The sequence below is a fragment of the Plecotus auritus genome (genome assembly GCF_963455305.1).
Source record: "Plecotus auritus genome assembly, chromosome: 9".
Lineage (NCBI taxonomy): Eukaryota > Metazoa > Chordata > Mammalia > Chiroptera > Vespertilionidae > Plecotus > Plecotus auritus.
Window position 1 is genome coordinate 134084947 of NC_137783.1, and position 23014 is coordinate 134107960.

The 23014-nt window shown below is 36.2% G+C and overlaps 2 protein-coding genes across 2 annotated transcripts in view; one reads left to right on the plus strand and one right to left on the minus strand.

Annotated features, from left to right (window-relative positions):
* The first annotated feature begins 926 nt into the window (after positions 1-926).
* On the plus strand, positions 927-22839 carry EIF3M (eukaryotic translation initiation factor 3 subunit M). The gene is made up of 11 exons (XM_080687494.1): positions 927-1071; positions 4098-4230; positions 5200-5338; positions 5625-5748; positions 5902-5996; positions 8261-8344; positions 9292-9391; positions 10004-10085; positions 13822-13965; positions 14954-15014; positions 15457-22839. Exons 1-11 carry the CDS (start codon positions 1030-1032, stop codon positions 15575-15577), a joined length of 1125 nt encoding a protein of 374 aa, XP_080543620.1. The 5' UTR covers positions 927-1029; the 3' UTR covers positions 15578-22839.
* Positions 16043-23014, minus strand: part of CCDC73 (coiled-coil domain containing 73) — a gene marked incomplete at both ends in the record, with an annotated part of 77602 nt that continues 70630 nt past the window's right edge. The window contains 2 exons of the mRNA XM_080640677.1: positions 16043-16258; positions 21250-21383. Of these exons, the coding sequence (XP_080496803.1) occupies positions 16043-16258; positions 21250-21383 (350 nt within the window). The remainder of the gene's footprint in view (positions 16259-21249; positions 21384-23014) is intronic.

Below are 23014 nucleotides of genomic sequence, written 5' to 3' on the forward strand. Positions count from 1 at the left end.
CTGCTCACCTGCTCCACCATCCCACTGTGGCCAACGCCCGTCATGTTCCACGCTCTGCTGCCTGCTGCTGAAGTCCGCCATGTTATGTGCATGCCCCTGGTGGTCAGCGCACATCATAGCGACTAGTTGTCGGTTAGGGTTTTACATATATCGATAGCTAACACATTCAGTGCTCACCCTGTGCTTTGTATACTAATTTACTTTTCCCTAGAGGAAGCTGAAACACAGAGGTTAAACAATTTCCCCAAATCACACATACATCAAATGGTGCAGCAGGTATTCCATCCCAAGGAATTCGACTCTGGAGTTCATGCTATACAACATGATGCTATCTAGGACTGCCTTTATAATTACTTTGTAATGTTTATGGCCTGCATATACCCCACTGGAACCTAGGCTGCATGTGAGAGCGTCTTGTAAAAGCTACTGTTATCCTCAGTGCAGAGAACACTGCCTGCCAGGTTGTTCCTAAACAAAGGCTGAAAAATGGGTGAAATTATAACTTGCAAAAAAAAATAATGGCAGGGCTCAGCAACAAATGCACACCTCGAAGGCTCTTTCAGGACCGCCAAGAGGGTCAGATTCGGTGGCCTGCAAAGGCAGGCAGGGCCGATGGGCTGCTTGCTGGGAGCAACGTTTGCGTTTGCGGCGTCAGGAGACGCGGCCTGAGAGGCTGGCAGAGGGGGCGAGGCTAGAACGGAACAACTGTTCTGATGACAAGAAATTTTCGTTCATCCAACAGCCCTAAGACGCCAAAGCAGAGAGGGCTCAGGGAGGCGCAAGCATGGCGGTAACAGGACAGTCGTTTAAATTACTACTTCGGGAGGCAGCCCCAGGGCACGCCCGCCCGCCGCCTCCAGCCGCCGCGGTGGAATCCGCCCCCGTGGCCCCGCCCTCCCAGTGACCCCGCCCCTCGAGGCCCGCGCGAGGTGACCCGGAAGCGGTTGGAAGCGTCACGGAGCGCGTCTGCCTCCTTTTCCGGTTGGCGTGGCTTGCGAGTGCAGCGGCCGCCGCGCCCGGGCCTTCACCATGAGCGTCCCGGCCTTCATCGACATCAGTGAGGAAGACCAGGTGTGCTCCCGGGCCGCGGGGCCGCCAGGGCGGGGTTTGGGGAGCCTTGGGGTGTGAAGAGCCGAGTGGGGGCTGGGTGGGAGGGACGCCGCCCCACGGAGCCGACTCGAGGGTTGAGAACCGCAGCTCACCCTCCACACGTGAGAGTGTAGAGGACGCGAGACCGGCGCGCGGGAGCAGGGGCGCGCGTTCGTGTCCTGGAGTCGCACCCGCCTGCCGGCCGGCGGCCCCGGCGCTGGCCCCTCGCTCCCCGCCGACTTCCTGGTCGGTGTCTGTACTTTCTCAGCCCGGAGTCACTTCTGACGACACGGTACTTTTTGACTCATTGGGAAAGGTATCGGCTTCAGTCCCCCAAATGCAGTCCCATCCGCAGTGGGAGGTGGCAAACTTTTCGATGGTGTCAGCCGTCTAAGGAAACAATTTTGTTGACGATGAAAACGGTATTATGGGGTCACAAAGGCACAGGAGACCTATTTTATACATAGACCATATTTTATATCCTTAATGTGCAAGGGTGAGAGGTCTCTTAACCTGAAAATAAAACGTCAATTCCACCTTCATGGTTTTAGGCATACATCTGGTGAGCCGTCCTAACATTTTTAAATGTTCTGTTTGGGGTCTGCACTTTTCCCCATCACAGAAGTTAAACTGTGGTTGGTGGGAGCGAAACTAAACATGAAATGATCTCTAAGGTAATTTTGCAGAAACGATTCTGTGAAGTCGTGTTGTCATTTTTCTGCTATGCCACTAACATGGAAATTTTGATTTCCATAGAAGACATCATTACTATTCTAACATACTTGTAGAATTGTAGATGTGGTACACACACACACACACACTCTCTCTCTCTCTCTCTCTCTCTCTCTCTCTCTCTCTCTCTCTCTCACTCTCACTGTTACTGATTATATTTCAGTTTTAGCCCTGGCAGGTGTTTCTAAGTGGTTAGAGCGTGGGCCCATGAACCGAACCGAAGAGTGTGTGTTTCGGGGTGGGGGGGTGGCGTTAATTCCTGTTGAGGGCGTGTACCTGGTTTGTCCTGGCCTGGTCAGAGCCCTGCAGGAGGCCACCAACGGATGTGTCTCTCTCACATCGATGTTGCTTTCTTTCCTCCCTCCCTCCCTTTTACTCTCTCTAAAAATCAATGGAAAAAAATAACCCAAAGTGAGGTTTATATGTATATATTAGGTTTAAAGCGTCATTTCTACTTAAATTATGCTACTGTTCTTGTAATATATTAATTTTACTCTAGCCATTACTTTCAGGTAAGGAGGTGATTTTGTTTTCAAGAGGTTAACTTTGATCAAATTCTCTGTTTAATTAAAATTGCGAAATGGAGCTCAGAATCCTTGTTTCTTTTCCTTGGTTTGTACCACTCCACAGACACTATTCGTAACCAGTGAGGATGATAGTTTAAAAACAAAACAAAAAACTGTTGGTTGAATAGTTAGAAAAATTCACTTTGTGTCTACAAAGTAGAAACTGAACCAAGTGCCTTTGTTTTGACGATGCTGTGTTTTCTTCATATCGAAGTGTACTTGCCAGGGATATTTTTTGTACTCTCTCACAGGGTGAAGTTGTTTCATGAAGTCTTATTTTACTACCAATTCATATGTGAAGTGACTATGTTTTTATCTGAAAGGATAGTATCATCAGATCTACAGATTTAATATACTTTTCTTAGGTAGCCAAAACATATCTGGGTTTAGAAAATATTATACCTAGGCATTTACTAATGGTATTCTTAACTCTCTCTTTCAGTTCCTCATATTATCTTAAATACCATCTGCATTAATGTTTGGCTGCCATACTTACTGAACTCTAAGAAGAACTAGTTATTAAATATTATATGTACATATTAGAATAGAAAATGTCTAAATACTGGATGCAGCCCTGCTGTTATACTTTTATAGGTGCAAAGGTGCTTTCTGATCCAGATAATGCATCTTGCATTTCAAAAGGTTAATTTTATAGTAGATCCAATTTGATATAAGTATTTTATTCAAGGAAGCATTTGAAGGCGTCACTTTTTTGTTGTTGTGTGTTAATCCTCACCCGAGGGCATGCTTACTGATTGGAGAGAGAGAGAAGCATCAAAGGGTTGCCCTCCCATAAAGGCCTCAACTGGGATCGAACCTGCAACCCAGCTATGTGCCCTGGCTGGGGGTTGAACCTGCTACCTTTCTGTGTATATGACAAAGCTCCAAACAACTGAACAACACCAGCCAGGGCCAAAGGCATCATCTTTTTATCTTTGGCTCCCCAAATGCTCATCTCAGATAGGTTCTCAGACATTTAATTAACAAGTAATTACTCTGGTACCAAGGTAATTATAAGTTTTCAAAGTGGTGGTGTTAAGCACACCTCAGAGCAGTAACATTTTATTTCTTTTTCTTTTCTTTTTTTTTTTAAGGGGACCCTGTTTATTTATTTATTTTTAAATATATTTTATTGATTTTTTTACAGAGAGGAAGGGAGAGGGATAGAGAGCTAGAAACATCGATGAGAGAGAAACATCGATCAGCTGCCTCCTGCACACCTCCCAATGGGGATGTGCCCACAACCAAGGTACATGCCCTTGACCGGAATTGAACCCGGGACCCTTCAGTCCGCAGGCCGACGCTCTATCCACTGAGCCAAACCGGTTTCGGCAACATTTTATTTCTTTAAAACAAATTGAATTTACCAAGTCAGATCTCACCCTCCCCCCCCCCCCCCCCCCCACACACACACACACCAAAAGGCTTTGGGTTATATTAGAAAGATTTTTGCTATATACTATAATTCTAGCAGGATATAGGTGATCTGAGAGAAATTTTGAAGTTGATATATATGGGCCATAGTGGGCCTGTGTACCCATTGGGAGTTGTAGAGGAAAACTTGTGGGGGTTGTGATGATGGATGAGGTAAAGTCATTGTTAAATACGGCGTTTATATTCATTTTTTTTAGAAATAGGACAGAATGGTTTGAGATTTTGTCATTCATAGTCAGTTTTATAGATGTATAGCAACCCTGTTTGATTCCACAGGCTGCTGAGCTTCGAGCTTATCTGAAATCTAAAGGCGCTGAAATTTCAGAAGAGAACTCAGAAGGTGGACTTCATGTAGATTTAGCTCAAATTATTGAAGCCTGCGATGTATGTCTGAAGGAAGATGATAAAGGTTTGTTGTTAATTTTTTTGTGATATTTCTAATAACCTATTTTTAAAATTTTCTTGTGAATTTTTGTTTCAGACCTTAGAACTTTGAAACACTGTTTCTAATCTTTGTACATACTTTCAGGTTTTTCTAATCTGTTAATACCTATGAAGTAAGCCCATTTTGAGAAAACATCTTTTTTACATGTGAAATGTTTTTGTGTGTTACTGTACACACTGAATACTGATAATTTCAGAATGAATTGAAGAAAAAAATGAAGCACTTCTTTTCTGTAAGGTTTAGATTAATATCAAGTGGGATATAATAACAAGTAATCTAAAAGCTATTTAATTATTTGGTTGATGTCCTATTTATTTATTTTTAATTTTTTATTGATTTCAGAGAATGAGAGGGAGAAAGAAACATCAGTGATGCCAGAGAATCATTGATCGGCTGCCTCCTGCATGCCCCACACTGGGGATCGAGTCCGCAACCTGAGCATGTGCTCTGATTGGAAATTGAACCTTGACCTTCATAGGTTGACCCTCAACCACTGAGCCACGCCAGTTCAGCCTATTTATTGACATGAAATGGGACATTTTGAGAATTGGGAGTCCTGAAATCTCTAGTTAAGGTTTCAGATTAAACTTGGTAGATCACTAATAGCTTACACTTGAAAATTAGTGACCCAGTCAGAAAATACATAGCTTTCATTTCTAAATAACTTTTCTATTTGTATGTTTTCTTTAATTGGGAGAGTATCCTAGTCTAAGACCTAACCAATAACTTCCACATGATTGTCTTGCCACTGTATAAGTAGACATGTAAATCAATCTTCTGTTTTATTGATTGAAAACCAAATCTTAGGTAATAATTTATTTCTTTAATAAAATATACAAGTGTCTTATATTTAATGGTCTTTGAATACTGGAAATTCAGATACATTAAGTGTCATAGTATCACAGTTGTATTATCCATGCATGTCATGTGTAGATGTTGAAAGTGTGATGAACAGCGTGGTATCCCTCCTGTTGATCTTGGAGCCAGAAAAGCAAGAAGCTCTGATTGAAAACCTCTGTGAAAAGCTGGTCAAATTTCGGGAAGGTGAACGCCCATCTCTGAGACTGCAGTTGTAAGTTAAGAACTGAAAAAGGCTGTTTTTTTCCAGGGGCTCTTTTCATGTCATTGTCATTTGATGGTTTAAAGTAAGAATTCTGAAACTTGACTGTCAGCTATGGCTTTTATAAGTTGTGTGACCTTGGATAAGTCACTTAACCTCTCTGTGCCTCAGGTCCCTCCTTTTAACGTGAAGTTATTAATAGTGTCTGTCTCACGTTTGTTGTGAGAGCAGATACTCTCAACTTAATCACTGTAGTTACTGATCTCAAACTTTTTATTATTATTGGTTTGTTAACCAGGCTAAGCAACCTTTTCCATGGGATGGATAAGAATACTCCTGTAAGATATACAGTATATTGTAGCCTCATTAAAGTGGCAGCATCTTGTGGGGCCATCCAATATATTCCAACTGAGCTGGATCAGGTGAGTTATTATGTGGAATACTTGTTTTGCTTATAAGTGTAGTTTTATATTATAATCAAAGTAGCAAATATGTGTTTTCTAAATGTTACATTTTAAATTGTGAAAACATATTCAGCTGTATTACTAAATCTCTCTTTATCCATCTCATCATAGGTTAGAAAATGGATTTCTGACTGGAACCTTACCACTGAGAAAAAACACACCCTTCTAAGGCTACTTTATGAGGCACTTGTGGATTGTAAGAAAAGGTATTCAGAATTAATGTCTTAAAACTTACAGGCAAAATGAGTAGTTGAGGGCTGATTTTTAAAGATAAATGAATTTGCTCTCCTTTGTTCTCTGGAGTTGCTATAAATATTTTTGTAAATTTTACCTATTAAAGATAACTCCAAATTTTAAAATATCTATTGAGTTTCTGCAAGATCTTGGGTTCCTAAGGGTTGTATCCAGCCTACCTAACAAACTTCATTTCCAAAATATTTATTCTTTTATATACTCAGTAAGTAGTCAGCATTCAGTTTAGTGTTTTGTTTTTAAATATTTTTATTGATTTTTAGAGAGAAAGGAAGGAAGAGGAATAGAGAGATAGAAACATCGATGAGAGACAATGATCTGATTGGCTGCTTCCTGCAAGCCCGGATCAAGCCCACAACCCAGGCATATGCCCTAACCCGGAATAGAACCCACCCGGCTCTTTTGACAGTTTTAATATAATGTGTCTTAGAAAAGGTCTTTTTTTTTTTTTAATATATTTTATTGATTTTTTACAGAGGGGAAGGGAGAGGGATAGAGAGTTAGAAACATCGATGAGAGAGAAACATCGATCAGCTGCCTCCTGCACACCCTCTACTGGGGATGTGCCCGCAACCAAGGTACATGCCCTTGACCAGAATTGAACCTGGGACCCTTCAATCCGCAGGCTGACACTCTATCCACTGAGCCAAACCGGTTTCAGCGAAAAGGTCTTTTTGAAATAAGATAATTAATTCTCTTAGCTTTTTTAATTTGAGGGGCCAGCTCTTTCCATAGGCTTGGGAAGTGCTCATCAATAATAGGCTCACTGTTCACTTCTCCCTCTCTTCTCCTTCTGGTATACCCATTATTCTTATGTTGCTATTTCTAATGGAGTCAGTTCTTGTGGAGTTCTTTCATTTTTTTAAACTCTCAGTTCTCACTCTTCCGCCTGAGTCATTTCTAGATTTCTGTCTTCAAGCTCACTAATTCTTCCATCTAGTCTTCCCTGTTTTCAATGTTCTCTAGTGCATTCTTCATCTCATTTATTGAGGTTTTCAGTTCCAGAAAAATTTTTTATAGTTTCAGTCTTTTTGGCAAAGTGTTCCTTTTTCCTATTGATTTTATTCCTGATTTCATTAAACTGCCTTTCTGAGTTTTCTTGCATCTTCTTGAGGTTTTTTTTTGTGTGTGTGTGTGTTTGTTCATAACTGCAATCTTGGATTCTCTTTGTCATTTAAATCATAGTCTTCCATGTCTTGGGAGTTTGGTTTCTGGAGACTTCATTTTCTTTCTGAGCTACCTTCTCTGCCTGGGCATTTGAGGTAGTGAACTCTTCTAAGTATGGTTTTGCTAGTGGATTGGTAAGTAGTGGTCTTTCATTTGTTTTCCAGTAGATAGTGCAGTTTTTGTTTTCTCTTACCTCTCGGATCTTGGTGAGATGGTGTTGCCTTAGTTGTGGAAAATGCCCTTTTATGTCCAGGTCCCCTTAGTCTTAGTGCACCACCCTTGTGGAGGGCAATGGGGCTTCAAGCCTGCGAATTCCCAGTGCAGCCTCCTTGTAACCCGAAGGTACCAGCTGCTTTGTGCTGTCGGTGGCATCCCTGCTGCCTCTATAGGTTCTACTGGTGAGGGGTGGCCGGGGGTCGTGGTGTGATTCTGTGGGTTGGCCTTTTTGCTACTAATGGTGGCCACCACTTTGCAGCTGCCACACTGCTGTAACCCATCTCTGCCCCCATCACTGGGTTTAGCCACAATGGGCACTGAAGCCAGAACATTGCTTTTGTCCCTCCTACCCTCTGGGCTGCCCTGTGGGGGCTGCAGCCCAACTCCTTCACTACCGCATCAGCTGGGACTGGGCAGGTGCCAGACTGTCTGCGACCCGTGTCTGTCCTTCCCCCTGTTCCACCACCCCTGCTGCTTCTGATATGCCTACCCTCAGATGTCTCAATGCATGTATCTCTCAGACGTGTTTGTGTGTTGAGCAAAGGATTCTTTGTTGAATTATGGTTGCCTGACTTGTAACTTTAAGGGGAGAAATAAGGCGTCATCTCAGTCTGTCATGATGCTGACTCTGTTAATCACTGTTTATTTCCTTCATGGCACATGCTTGCTTATTGTTTGCCTTATCTTCTAGAAAGTGCCATGACTTTTCCCATAGAGCAGGACCTTGGTCACCATTGTATGTATCATTGACACAGTACTTGGCATAGTAAATATTTTTTAATGAATGAATAGCAGTGAGATATTCTGAAATTCTTAAAGCAATATTTCTTTTTAGTGATGCCGCTTCAAAAGTCATGGTAGAATTGCTAGGAAGTTACACGGAAGACAATGCTTCTCAGGCTCGAGTTGATGCCCACAGGTAATGTTAAAAACACATTGTTCTAATGATGACTATCGGCAGCTTAGAGATGAGTTACAGTATTCAGTCATATAACTGAAATCATGTTTGCACCTGCCAATGATCCAAAGCCATTTGATACTGTGTGCTCCGTGGTGATTCTAATAGAGATACTAAAGTTGAAAATTTGGTATTGGAAGAACCACAAATTGTATGTGAACTAGCTACATACTGTTTGCTGTTTGGGAAATTGCTGGTATGGGTTGAAAATCTCAACCTGAAAAATAGAATCTAATCTTAGATCAATTTTAACTTATGAAGGTGTGTAGATGAGGAAAAGTTGGTGGCTTGCTAAAAATTAGCTTAGCCTATTCCCGATAATAATAATGGCTTCAAATAGTTGTAAGTCTGCTTAGTAGCAATAAGAACAAAATCAGCTTTTCAAATTTATGAAACAAATTATGATAACTTAGAGTTATTGCTTCACACAGGACCTGTATACATGATAGGTGTTGGTTGAAAGGGTAGTTAGTGGAAAAGATCTTTGAGGTTAGACTGCCTGCTCCAGCACTTAATTAGCCCTTACGGGGTGAGCTCCTTCTGAGCCTGTTTTGTCATTCATAAGATGGGCATGTTAAGACTATATGTCGCAGGATATTATGAGGATTCATTGAATTAATCCTTACCTTAGTGTCTGGCATATGGTAGGATGCTGCGGCTGTTTTATTTATTCTTTGATTACTTTGTGGTACTTTCCAGCTATGTTTTTTTCTCCAACTATTTATTATTTTGTTAAACAGATATACTTGATGTATAGATTTATTGGCCTGTTTTAACCCCAATCTTTCTTATGCTCTGTATATTGAATTCTTGGATATTTTACTGAATTAAATGTATTGCATCCTGCAAACTCAGCAAGACATACCTGAATTTCAAGACTGAGCTTGGATTTTTGTTTTCTAATTAAGGTGTATTGTACGAGCATTGAAAGATCCAAATGCATTTCTTTTTGACCATCTTCTTACTTTAAAACCAGTCAAATTTTTGGAAGGCGAGCTTATTCATGATGTAAGTAGTTTATCCTTAATGTGAAAATATTATCTTTTCCTAAATTTAACATACTAAAGCAGAACTCTTTCTTTGTATAAAAGAACTCTCTTACTTTGTATTAGTGAACATGTCTATAGAGGTGGAAAGAGAACTAGTTATTCTTTTTGTATCAGGAACAGACTGAAATTTAGGATTAGCTTTTCTCTAACTACTGAATATAGTTCTGTTCTGTTTCCTTTTCCTTCATCTTCTCACTTGCCTGGCCATTATGAACCTAAATAATAGAAATTTCTTTTTACTATATAGTGTCAGCTAGCCCAGTTAAGAAAGTAAATCCTATATTTTAAAACACATTAATATTCTTTTCAAGTACAAGTATAAATACGTTTTGGGTTATTTTCCATTTGTACTATGCCATTACCACCATCTTTAGAGCTCACTGTATTTACTGATTTATCTAAGTGAGTCTTTTATTAAACAAATGGTTTAGATGGTAATTTGATCAAACTTATTGAAATGTCTGCACTGAAAGAAATATATTACTGGGAGTCAGTGTCTTAAAAGTATTTTGAGCTATAACTTTTCTATATTGAATATTGTATCTTTATTTTTTTGTCTCGGTTTGTATAGCTTTTAACCATTTTTGTGAATGCTAAATTGGCATCATATGTCAAGTTTTATCAGAATAATAAAGACTTCATAGATTCACTTGGTAAGTTATGGGGTGTATTCTTTGGAGGGGTACAGAGAAATGGGAATGTGCTATTCTAAAACTGTTCTGTACTGTGAGATCCAGCAAGTATGATCTTGACCTAACCAGTGGTGTATGATGGATAGCAACAAATAAAGATAGGCAGTTTAAAGTATTACTTAGAATGAATTGGGAGTCAGAAACCAAAAGCATTCGTGATATTTGTGCAAACCCCTAGCCCCAAATTAACAAATTATAGAACTATATGGTATTGCTAAGCATATTTAAATAAAGCTGTAGATGGGATTAGAAAGCGGTTTGTGATTTTACATGATAGGAGAAATTATCCTAACTACAGTTTGTTGAAGACACAAAGTAAGTATTAACTTTATGATTTTGCCTTTATCTTTCTAGGGCATCAGAGCTCAGTAAATGTACACCAACTTGAATTGACTCTTACTGTCCTCACTGAGCAAGCTCCATGTAGATTCAGTATTTTCCTTCTAGAGCATGTCTTTAACATACTAAAATTACAAAAAGAAAAATTAGGAAATCTATAGTTTAACAAGTTTAAGTTGTTCTAAGAGAATAAAGTCAACTATGAAGCAAAGGTGCTTTGTTTTCGCCTAGGTAATAATCAAAATACATTATACATTTTTCATACTAAAATTTAATTGTTAGTCTTCCTGGTTTGAGACATAGGTAAAGAATGCATTTATAATCTAGTTTGATTATACTGTTAGTTCTCAATATAGTAATCATTCATTCCTGTCACCTGTAAACTTTGGCATTGGACAAGACTGAATTATTCTGAACATAATAAGGCATTTGAAATACACCAAGATAAAGTAGATGCGAGTGTGCTTGTGTAGAATGCTTTGCCAGGTGCACTAGACCCAGAAAACCACATTCTGTCCCATTTAATTTGTTTTGTGGCATGAAGCTATGTGATGGAATGTTAATGTCAGCAACCCCTTTATTTACTCACCAAGGAAAAAGGAGTAGTAATTAACACTTTGACACTCCCCCATTGATGTGTAATTGACTGTTTCAAAGGAGCACTGGTTCATAAGCTATTGCATGCATTAAAATTACGTTTTTTATATTGCAGCATTTTAAGGCAGGGGTCAGTGACAATGTAGAAATTGCTCAGTGATGCACATTTTTTTATTACTGCATTAAGGTTTTGACATATTAGTAATGAATAAATGTTTCCATAAAATTAGATTTTTTTTATAACTTTAAAATAGAAATATGACACAGAACACTATGACTTCTTCTTTGAAGGTGATGTTCTACTTTTCATGAAATAAAGTACAGCTTCCTACAAGTCTTTAACTCATACTTCACTGGCGCTGAATAGCTTGATTTTGAGAGCAAAAAGTCCTAGGTTTGGTGATTTCTTTTGATGTAGTGACTTTAAACATCAACTTGAAATGTTTTTAAACGTAGGTTCCCCTTGTCTGACATATAATGAATAGTTTTACATAATTTATTTTAGAAATAATTTTCATTTCTTTGATATTTTTATTTATTTATGGTAAGCTTATAACTATAGCACTAAATTTTTATTTTAAAGAGTATTTTAAATTATACCTTAGAAATTTGTGGAGTTTTTATCATTTTAACATATTAAAAGGGATTATGTATGCCCACAGAACTGGGAATGATAAGAAATTTTCTTGAGAAAAATCTTTAGTATTTGTTCTCCTTAACAGGAGAAACATAGTATTCCTGGAAATCAAATTCTGTTTTGCCTTTTGTTTCTTTTACATCCATGCAAATTAGCAGTCTTTTATTAGAAATTTGTTTGTAATAGATGCTTTGTGGAAAACATCTTGAATGTATATTTTTAGTTAGATATATTATTAGACATTTATTACAGTTTAAAGTTTGGTTACAAATGTCTAGATTCTACAGATGGTAACAGTTTATTAAAACATTCAGTTTATCAACCTCTGAGCCACACTGGCTGGGCATACAGTTTTGACTTTTAAATATTAAATCCAAAGTGACCAGACGGGATTTATTAACTGACAATTTGGGCCAACAGTAGAATTATCTTGTGTCATCTGAATTGCCCTAACATGTTCACATGTAGTCTGGTGTTATCCAGTTGCTACCTTCTTGCTTCAGAAAGTTAATCAGCATCTAATTTTCATTTGTTAATTAGGATTAATGTGCACTAATTGATTTTTTGATGCTTGTAGATTTCCATTAAACTGGTTAGCAATACTTACTTGGGTACCTCATTCATCTGAGTTATGATGATCGTGTTTTTGTTGAATCTGTGCCAAATAGAAAGCCTGCATCATAATTATAGTTAATTAACAGACTTGTGCTATATTAATGGGCTTTCCTAGTCATCTGCTAATAATAAATGTTATATATTTCAAGTTTATTTGTGGAGTGCTTAGAGGGAACTTTTTAAACAATACAAACTTGAGGCTCTTAATTACAAAAGGGTTATGATCTTGGTGAGATTACCAAATTGGAAAGCTCAGAGAAAAGAGGCATGTAATTCTATATTAATTTTAGAAACTTGTTTTTATAATAGAAAAGCATCAAATCAAGTGTATATGTTATAATTCAGTTTCCATGTGGAAACAGGTAAACACTTGAATATTCAGAATTTGTAAATATTTATATTTCTAGTTATTTATTTTATAAATTAACCTATTTTTGAGGCCACTTTGTGACTGTAAGTAAAGCATTTCACTTCTTTACTCCTCAATTTTATTTTTTAAAGTGAAAGGAGCAGGACCAGATAATTTGTTAAGTTTCCTTTTAAAAGGGTCTGACAGTTGTTTTTGATATGAATAATTATAACTATGTTGCATTTAGAAATTGCAAGGCAAAAATTTGAATTATCTGTACTGTTTTCTACTTAGGCCTTGTAAAGAACAAGTATGTTAATGGTACTGTTTAATTTTTTCTAGTATTAATCATCTTAGTTTATAAATGTAAAGTGATAAACACACTTTTACAGTTTTTATTTAATTTTTAAATATATTTCTATTGATTTACAAGAGGAAGGGAGAGAGAAACATCAGTGAGGAGAGGGAATCATCTATCTCCTGCACACCCCCTACTGGGCATCAAGCCTACAACCCAGGCATATCCCCTGACCAGGAATCTGTGACCTCCTGGTTTATATGGGTCGATGCTCAGCCTCTGAGCCACATTGGCTGGGCATACAGTTTTAACTTTTAAATATTAAATCCAAAGTGACCAGACGGGACATGGAATGTTTTCATGACTGAATGTGTATGAAAATGTTTTAAAACTTCATGTTTCCTAATAAAACACAGAACAAGTTATAAGTAGATAAGGAATCCTCCATTTAAACACGGGACCTATTAGTAAAAATAAGCATTAAGTAATTCATTTATATAAAATTTTTCCTTATGAAATGGATTTTGTACATTTTATCTCCTAAAGTGTGTAAGTATAAAGTAAGTTAAGATGTAAAAAAAACTTTAGGGCCTAAAAATATTTTATAGCCCAGTCTTATTAACTTTGTATCTATTACCTATAACACTATAGTAATAAATAAATGTAGTTCTAGAAAAATCATTTTAAATACTCCATAATTTAATTATGGGGTCAGTTTATGATTTGAAAATATAAGCTTTGTCAAAATTACTCTATATATAAAGTGCCCAACATAATGACTTCTACAGTTTGACACAAGAGTTGTAATTGATCTTTTATTAGCATTGATACCATTCAACTTCACTATTGTGTTGTTATTCAGGACTATTACATGAACAGAATATGGCAAAAATGAGACTACTTACTTTTATGGGAATGGCAGTGGAAAATAAAGAAATTTCTTTTGATACAATGCAACAGGAACTTCAGATTGGAGCTGATGATGTTGAAGCATTTGTTATTGATGGTAAGGCAATTAGAACTTTTTTTTTTTCTATTTGTCTTTTACCTATGCAGTATAAGATTTTTGATCTTGAAGCTGAACCATATGCTAACAAAGCTAGATTCTTTTGTAACAAATGTGTATGTTTAGTAATTAGCAGATTATAATTGTTATAGAGTGAAAATTCAATGGAAATATAAATTGCTATGTGGTTTTTGGTGTTTGTTCTATTTCTTAAAATCATATAGAACAAAAACCTTTAGGTGGTATACCATAGTGTGGTTAAAAGCCTAGATTTTTATATCAGACCTGGGTTTGAGACCAGGTCTTCCTTCCTCTATGAAATAGGAATATAGGAGTAATTTGTAGTTGTGAGGATTAAATTAATTAATGCAGGTAAAGCACTTAGCCCAGTGCCTGGCATGTATTAAATGTCCTGCAGATATTAACCATTATCAGTTTTTTATGATTGGCCTGGAAACAGGACCTTCTTCCTCAACAATGGTATTATATCTAAGTTTGGGGAATTGTACAATTAATAAAATAACTATTCACATGGCTTCTAATGCTCTAATTCTTAAACATACTTACAAAGAAATATCTAATTAGGAAATCTTCCCCTCCAACCCCCTAAGGTGTGATTGTAGAGGAGAATATCTAGAATTCTTAACGAAAACTGGGGGAGGGGAGTCATGTGGGAGGCAGCCGATCAGTGTTGTGCTCTCACTTCGATGTTTCTTTTTCTAAAAATCAATAAAACATATATATGTACTAAAAAGAACAATATATGATATTTGGTATTGATTAGCCCAGCAACCATAGGATAAATAAATGACCTCCTCCTTACTTGCATCATATTGCTGTGTTTATTAGATTCAAAGAGCCAGCTTGTAAAATTATGTTAGAAAACTGTCAAATTTTATTATGTCTTGCTTGGTCATAGTTTCATACCTTAAGCTGTTTTTCTTAGGCATTTTCCATATAACATGTCATGTAAAATGTCTTTTTTCAGCCGTGAAAACAAAAATGGTCTACTGTAAAATTGATCAGACCCAGCGAAAAGTAGTTGTCAGGTAAGACACTTAATACTTGCAGCATTTTGTAGAACAATTTAGTTTGTTCTGATTATTTCACTTAAATGTTTAGAGAACTAAGGTTATGTTCTTATCAATTGACTGTAGTTAAATAGTTGCTATTTATCATAATTTTATTAAAGTTCAGACTGAATTGATTAGCTTATTTAATGAAAGTCCTATTTTCCAGCACATTTCATTTAATGGCTCAGCATTGGCTAGAATACTAATGACTTTTGTGTCTGTTTTATGTAGTTCAGGAAAATAGAAGGTTCAGAATCAATATGATAAAGATTTTTTTTACAATAAGCTGCTAATTCTCTTACAATTTGAAATTGTCTTTTATGTATATTTAACCTTGCTTTTGACTAGATACAAGTATGTAGTATTGTAAAAGAATACAAGAAGATAAAAGCTTGACTAATGACTTTTAATTTTTCAGTCATAGCACACATCGGACATTTGGAAAACAACAATGGCAACAACTGTATGACACACTTAATGCCTGGAAACAAAACTTGAACAAAGTGAAAAACAGCCTTTTGAGTCTTTCTGATACCTGAATTTTTATGCTATAAATATTTTTCTTTTGGGGAAACATCTAAATGATAGTAAAACATTTTAAGCTGAAATTTGACAACAGTCTGAACATTTATTGTCTCAAATTCAAAAGAAATTACAGTCTTCAGAGGATACAATGTAATAAATTACTAAGGGTCTCACTGTGTCTATCTTGTATAATATGTAAGTTGTGTTCTGTAAGGAAGGGTCTTGAAGGTGCAACAGGAGCTTTGATGAAAGGTATATGGAGGAAAGACCAATTTAAGGGGAATTAGATGCTAACAGCAAACTTTGCAGTCTCAGCTATCTTAACTCTGAAGCATTTTATGGGCAAAAACATAGCAGTAATACAACTTCATTACATCAGAAAAAATTGGAAAAGTGAGTACATCTGTAAAGCTTTAGATGTAACAGTCATTTTGCTCTAATCGAAACCACATCAGTACTCTAATTCACCACTGAAAATATTAATCTGTTTTTGTCAACATCTCTTCTGCTTTTCTTTTTTTAGATTGGTTGTCATTTTCTAAGCTTAGGGACTTTTCCCTTTCTTTTATTTGATTTGTTACCAGGTTCTGCCAGCCACCTTCACCAAAAGAAGACACAGTTAAATCAGTAGTATCTTTAATGTTGAGAGCCTGAAAATGGCTTTGTAGATTTGATTTCAGAGACTCTGTTTTCACCTAGGAAAGACCAAACTTGTTTTACCATTTAAGTTATTACTCATTTTCTAAACACTCATCAACAAATAAGTTTAAAGAATATCCTTAAGCTTTTGCAATTATGAGCAGGTGATAAAGCCACCATTTTCTTGGCTTTTTTTCCAACTATTAACCTTTTGGCACTAAGAAACTATAAAATGTGAATTTGTAGGCTTATGTAGTAGCTTTTCAAGATCTCTTAATATAGTCCAGGAATACCACACACATTTTCTAAAAGGTCTTGAGCTTACATTGAAAGAAAAGATATTTAAAACAGGCAGATAAAAATCTGTTTTGTCTTCTACTCCTTTCCTTTCCCAAACATGTCTATGTTTTGTATCTTCTATCAAAACAAGGGTAAATTTTAAAATGCTAACAGAAGTAAACTACCATTTAAAAACTGCCTTTTACTTCATGTTTCCTCTCATGCTTCAGAGCACCATTTTTGGAGACACAGGAAAGAGCAATGCAGTATTTGGAAGTTGGCATGTTTTCCAAAGCACTACATTGGGTCACACAATATTATGCTAAAAATGTTCATTTCTATTTTTTTCCCTGATAGTAAAATACTGGAAATTTGGAAAATAGAGAAAAGTATAAAGTAACTAAAAATCAGTTAAACCACTATCCAGAGACTGATCAACATTTGGGTACTATTTGCTCTAGACTTTTTTTCTATTTTTAGTATAATAGATCAATAATTTTCTAGAATTTTATATCTTTGCTTTTCCCACTGAGGTGCTTTCCTAGGTCATTAAAATTTCTCATAAACTATTGTCAGGGGCTGCAAAATATTCCCTTTTATGCATGTGTTGTAATTTATCTCTTAATCGAATATTTGTTTTAACTTATCCCTATCAAATAAATTTGAGTTAATTTCTTAAAAAAAAAAACACACACACACACACCTTTGATGGTGTTCTTAGATTACCAGATAAAACTTCTTGTTAAAAGGGAATGTTATAATTTAGAAATAGAGAATAGGGTAAGAACTACATTAAAATTATCCAAGATTTCAAACACCATTAAACAATTCGATGTAAATATTCTGGTCCCTTCTGTATAAATACACTATTTAAAAATTTGAATCATATTTTCTATGCTGTATTAAAAACATTTTTAGCATTTCCCTGTATTAAAGTCTTTTAGGAACATGGCTCCATTTTATTCCATGTTCCATAATCTATACTAGTACAAGGGTAATATGCTAATTAGACCAGATATCATCTGGACGACTTTCTGGCCAAAGCCATGGTGGCGGGGCTGAGGCAGAGGTGGTTAGGGGTGATCAGGCCGGCAGGGGAGAGCACTTAGGGGGGATCAGGCTGGCAGGCAGGTGAGCGATTAGGAGCCACTGGTCCCAGATTATAAGAGGGATGTCTGACTGCCTGGGATCAGGCCTAAATCAGCAGCCAGACATCCCCCTAGGGGTCCTGGGTTGGGGGCTGGGGGACCCTCCCCTCCACCAGTGCACAAATTTTGTGGACCAGGCCTTTAGTTTAATATATTGAATATTTAAGGTTTTGAAAAATGTTTCTTTTTACACATTAGGCTGTGACGAATGTCATTTGCTCATAAATCTTTGATGATCTTTGAATACTGCTTTACATTAAAATCTTTTCCAATTGCACTGATAAAAGTGGCATATTCAAAATATTGTCATTTTCAAAGTGAGATTACATAGTAATTTTTTATAGGCTCTTAACTGTTTACATTTAATCTCAGTTCCCTACAGACTGCTCTTCTTGGTCCTAAGGAATTCAGCCACCTGTCCCCTTAAAGTTCTAGCCTCTGATCCTTTTGATGATACTGTATTCATATAATTGCCTATGTTCTTATAAAATAACAGAGATGAAAACAAAAGTATTGGCAAGAACTGCCAGGATAATAAGTTACTTAATTTTTGTGAGCCTTAGTTTTCTCATCAGCTCCTTTTAGATATAAAATGCTATTGTAAAAAGTAACTGATGCCCTAGCTGGTATGACTGGGAGCTATGTCCTACACACCAAAAGGTCACAGGGTTTGATTCCCAGTCAGGGCGGGTACTCGGGTTGTGGGTTCGAGCCCTGGTCAGGGCGAGTTCAGTAGGCAACTAATTGACGTTCACTCGCACATCGATGTTTCACTCTCTCTAAAATCAAAGTATGTCCTTGAGTAAGGATTTTTTAAAAGAGTAAGTGGTAATAGGAAAAAATGGGTAAATGTGTATTTCTGATAATGTCTCGCATATGAGTAAGTTCACCACACTTCATTTAGCTTACAGAGCCAAAATGAATGTACACAGTCACCCATGCAATACTGATACATAGAAATATATCAAATTGAAATCTAGGTTGCTGCTGATTTTGAAGTTAAATGATTGATGCCTTATGATTTAATGGTCCTGTTTTGCCATCAAAATACTGGATGCATTTTGGTGCATTTGACATCAAGTGCAAATCAGCCCATTTTCCAAAATTCTGATTCTTTGACTTTTTGTCTTGATGATGGGGAGGAGAGAGACATTTACACATATCTGCTTTAGTTCCTTCCCCTAAACTAGCTACTTGGTGGGAGGGGCAGAAGCAGGGATTGCCTGTAGAGAGAAACAAGATTTTAACAAAACTTGTCTTACTTAGCTTAACTACGGTTTTGCAGCCTATAGCAATAATTCTAGTTCTATATGTAGCCACATATCATTGCTCTTTCCTACCTCTTTTTTAAAAATAATTCCTCTTTCTGTATGACTCAAAGATCTGGTACTAGTCCTGGGGTTGCATTTTAAAATTTAACTTCACTGAACCTAATTCATTGTATAAAATGAATTGTTTACGCTGGCCCCTATTTCCCATCCTCATTCCTAGGTATGACCAAGATTGCAGCAGGCTACTAACCTAACCCTCTCCAAGTATCAAGAAGGGGGATTAGCTCATAATATATACCTAAAATTTTACAGGGTTGGTGTGGCTAGAGTGCATAAAAATACGTTGAAAAATATGAATAACTTTCATTCCCTTTCTGGCTATAAGTCTTCATAAAATTAGTCTTTAGAACAACGGTAGGCAAACTTTTTCTGTAAAGAGCCAGAAATAAATATTTTTGGCTTTGTGGGCCAAGTGACCTCCCTCACAACTGCTTGTCATTGCTACACAAAAGTAGCCATAGACAATAGTTAATGGGTGTGATTGTGCTCTAATAAAATTGTACTTAATTAAAATGAAGGGGTGGGGGCTGCATTTGGCCCACCAGTTGTCACCTGACAGCCCTATTTAGAAAAGTGTAAAATATTAAGGAGCAAGTAAACAGACTTCATAAAGAGACTAGATTTGTCTGGTTTAATGCAAGGATAATAGCATTTTCAGTAGTCTAGGCAAAAGAATAGATCTGCTTTTAAATGTGTCCCACATTAGATCTTGATTGGCAATCAAGCTTTCAGTGGGGACAATGGTACTTAGCATAGTGCTTGACACCTAGTAAAATCTAGAAAATGTCTCTAGCCATTGAGCTGAGTTTTTTTACATGCATTAGTATTTTAAGAAACATTTTTTTCTACTATGAAAGTTGAGAAAGTAGATAGCATTTGACTAAAAGCCAAGAGACCTACTTTAAGTCCGTCACAGGTAGTGCTTTGGTATTATTTCACATTTGTGTCACTGCTTCCTCATTTGTAAAATAGATGTGCCTTACAGGACTGTTGTGGGAATATTTTTTTGAAAAAGTTTTAATTCTATAAATTCTTAAAAACATTAATTGCAAGAAAAGCATTAGGATTAGACACAAAGAATAGAACTACTGGGTTAATTATAAAAATGGGCTTGAAAGGGAGACATGAAATTCCCATTATACCTTTGAAAAGAGGACAATTATAATAAATGTTAAGTATTCAACCTAATTAGAAATTGGTATCTAGCTTTTCCTTTTTGCTTTGATTTCACTGACTTACCTAGTTGGCTAAGGATTTCCCATTGCCAGGTTTACCATATTTAAAGATACACACTTGTACACATCAAGCTGAAATGATTTCTGCTGACACAATGGTGAATAGATGAATCCTGATTTTAGTTTTAACCCTCCCAGAAGAAAAGTTTATACTACCTCAGTGGGGGTCTCTCATACTTAAAAAGGAAAATGAAATTTATTGTGAAAACATGTTAAGGCGTTAATACTGTAATTTTCATCTTCGATGTGCTGAAGAAAAAGTTACTTAATGTACATCTGTAAAATTTAAAACAATAGCTTTAAAAGCTCATTATGCAATTATTTAAGTAATCTTTCCTAACATTTATAGGTTATCTTTTAGCAGTTATACGTATAATTGTGTTTTTTTAGACTTTGAACATAGCCTTTTTTTCACTAAAGTTTTGTGTACACCAAGATAAGAAACTTAAAAATTTTACCAAAAAACTGTCTTTTGTAGTTAGTTGCTTTTTAAATGACATATAATCTCTACAAATCTTTTGTTTAATATTTATATTCATACTTGATATATATTAATGGACATTTGATCCTTTCATATTCTGTTCTAACTGAAATAATTTAAAATAAATTTCTTCCTTCACAACAGTTTCCCAAATGTAAGTAACATTAAGCCCTACTAAAAATAGCTGAATTTATTCACTGATTATTTAAGGCATGTTTAATTAGAATATAATTTTAAGTGCTCAAACTGTGACCAGTTGTATTTTAAGTTTAAATAAATGTGCCAGTGCCACTATTCCTAAGTTTAGGTGACTAAAATATAGAAGTACCATAATACACTACCTCACACTCTCCTTCCACAAGCAGGCTGGATTATATCTATTTGATTTATACACTGTGACTTTTTCCTGCTGTTTCCCATCAACCTTAATTGTGAAAAATGGTGCCATGCTGCCCTCTTGATATTATTTTGGAGATCGGTTAGGTCTTAAAGCATCCAGATGCATACAGTTCTACACATATCTGTAGAATTAGCTCACTAAGGTCTGCTTGGCAATATTTTTAATTGACTTACATGTTCTGTGGGAAAAGAAGAATCATAAAAAGTCTTTGCAGTTGCATTCCTCTCTTCACTGGGCTCTCCCTTGGGATCTGGATGGATAGTGGAGTTATTCAAAGTGTCAGCAACTCTGTTAATGCTGGTAGTATCTGCTTGACAAAGAGGAAATGGCAACAACTGAATTTTATTCTCCAGGCACTCATTAGTGGCTGAACTTGTTTTACTCTGATTCTATGCTTTTGTATTTAAAAAGTAACAATTTCTATTTTCTTTTTACTTTGATCTTTTATAGTTTTCATAGACTTGGCTCTTACATTAAACATTTCATTTCAAAAATTAAGTTTTATTATTGCTACTTTCTAAAACCTGATTTCACATTAAAATGAGTGAAATGGTATAAACATCTTATAAAACAAAATGTTATCCTTCCCCAGTTACTACATTGCCTGTACATGTAAACATTTATATAGTGAACATCTTACCAATTCAGATTAAAAGAAATTGGCCATAAGTAAGATACCCAACAAAGGGCTGTCTAGTATTTAATAAACAGATAAAAGTAATGTAGAGAAACATGCCTACTTCGAAGTTTGAAAAATATTTAAACTTTTATGAGTTTGAGGACTTTACAAGTTGAATTTTTATAGAATTTCAGACATCTCCCCATCCATTCTTACTCTTTATATCACTGAAATTTAATTTAGAAGAAAAGAACTGTGATAAAATGGTCAACATTAGACCAGATCCTTGACTAATAGCACTTGACTAACCATAGCACTTGACTGATAAGATTAATGGAATCTGAAGTTAATACATTTTATTAGGAAAAAATAGACTTTGTGAAATGAGGTTTTCCAGTGCTGTGGTATTTTCTATTTTTTTCCTATATCTCCATTCATGCTAGTAAGCAAGAAGTACTTATTTTGCTTTTAGTTCCCAGTTTTTCTCTCAAGATTTCTCTTTCCTTTTAAAAGAAGCCTGTTAAAGTCAGGGCCACGCAAAGCTGTCCTTGTGATCTACATTTCTTTGAATGGGTTTAACTGCATATTCTTAAATAGGCAAAGTTCCTTAAAATCTAAATCTTTAACAATGTAAACAACTTTGATTAAGAGACTGCAAATGGCAAAGTAAACATTTTCCTCATGATCGTACTTCTTAAACTATTTCTCATTATCTCCAAGTTACGTTTATACAGCATCTACACATTAATATGAAAAATTTCAAGTACTCCCAATTACAGAGTATGAATTTCAAGTACCCATTACCCAGCTTCAATATCCATCAATATTAATTCATATGACTTTTATCCATTTACCTTTCCCCCTAGTTTTCTATTGTGTATTTTTAAAGCAAAATTTGGACATTGTTATTTCAGGTGGTAGTTTTAATACAATAGTCTGAAATATTTAGCATTTTAGTGTATTAGTAATATAGGTACATAATATTAAGGGGTTCAATTTAAGGTGTTTCAATGACAAATAGCAATGATATGAAATGTAATCATGCTATACCTTGAGATTGTCAAACAAAAGCTGGATTTGTGGTGCTGGTGAAGGGACAGATAAAATAGAAAAATGAAGGAAAGGGAGAAAACTGGGGGAAGAAAGTGACAAAAGGTGGTTCTGAGGGAGAGAGGTGGTGATTTTTCTGGTGGGTGGGTGGGTGGGTGGGTGGGTGTGTGTGTGTGTGTGTGTGTGTGTGATAAACATGGGCACTGGAAGAAGCCTTATCAACTTCTCAGCATTTGCTCTAAAAAGTTAAAGGCCTCAGATCAAGTAGC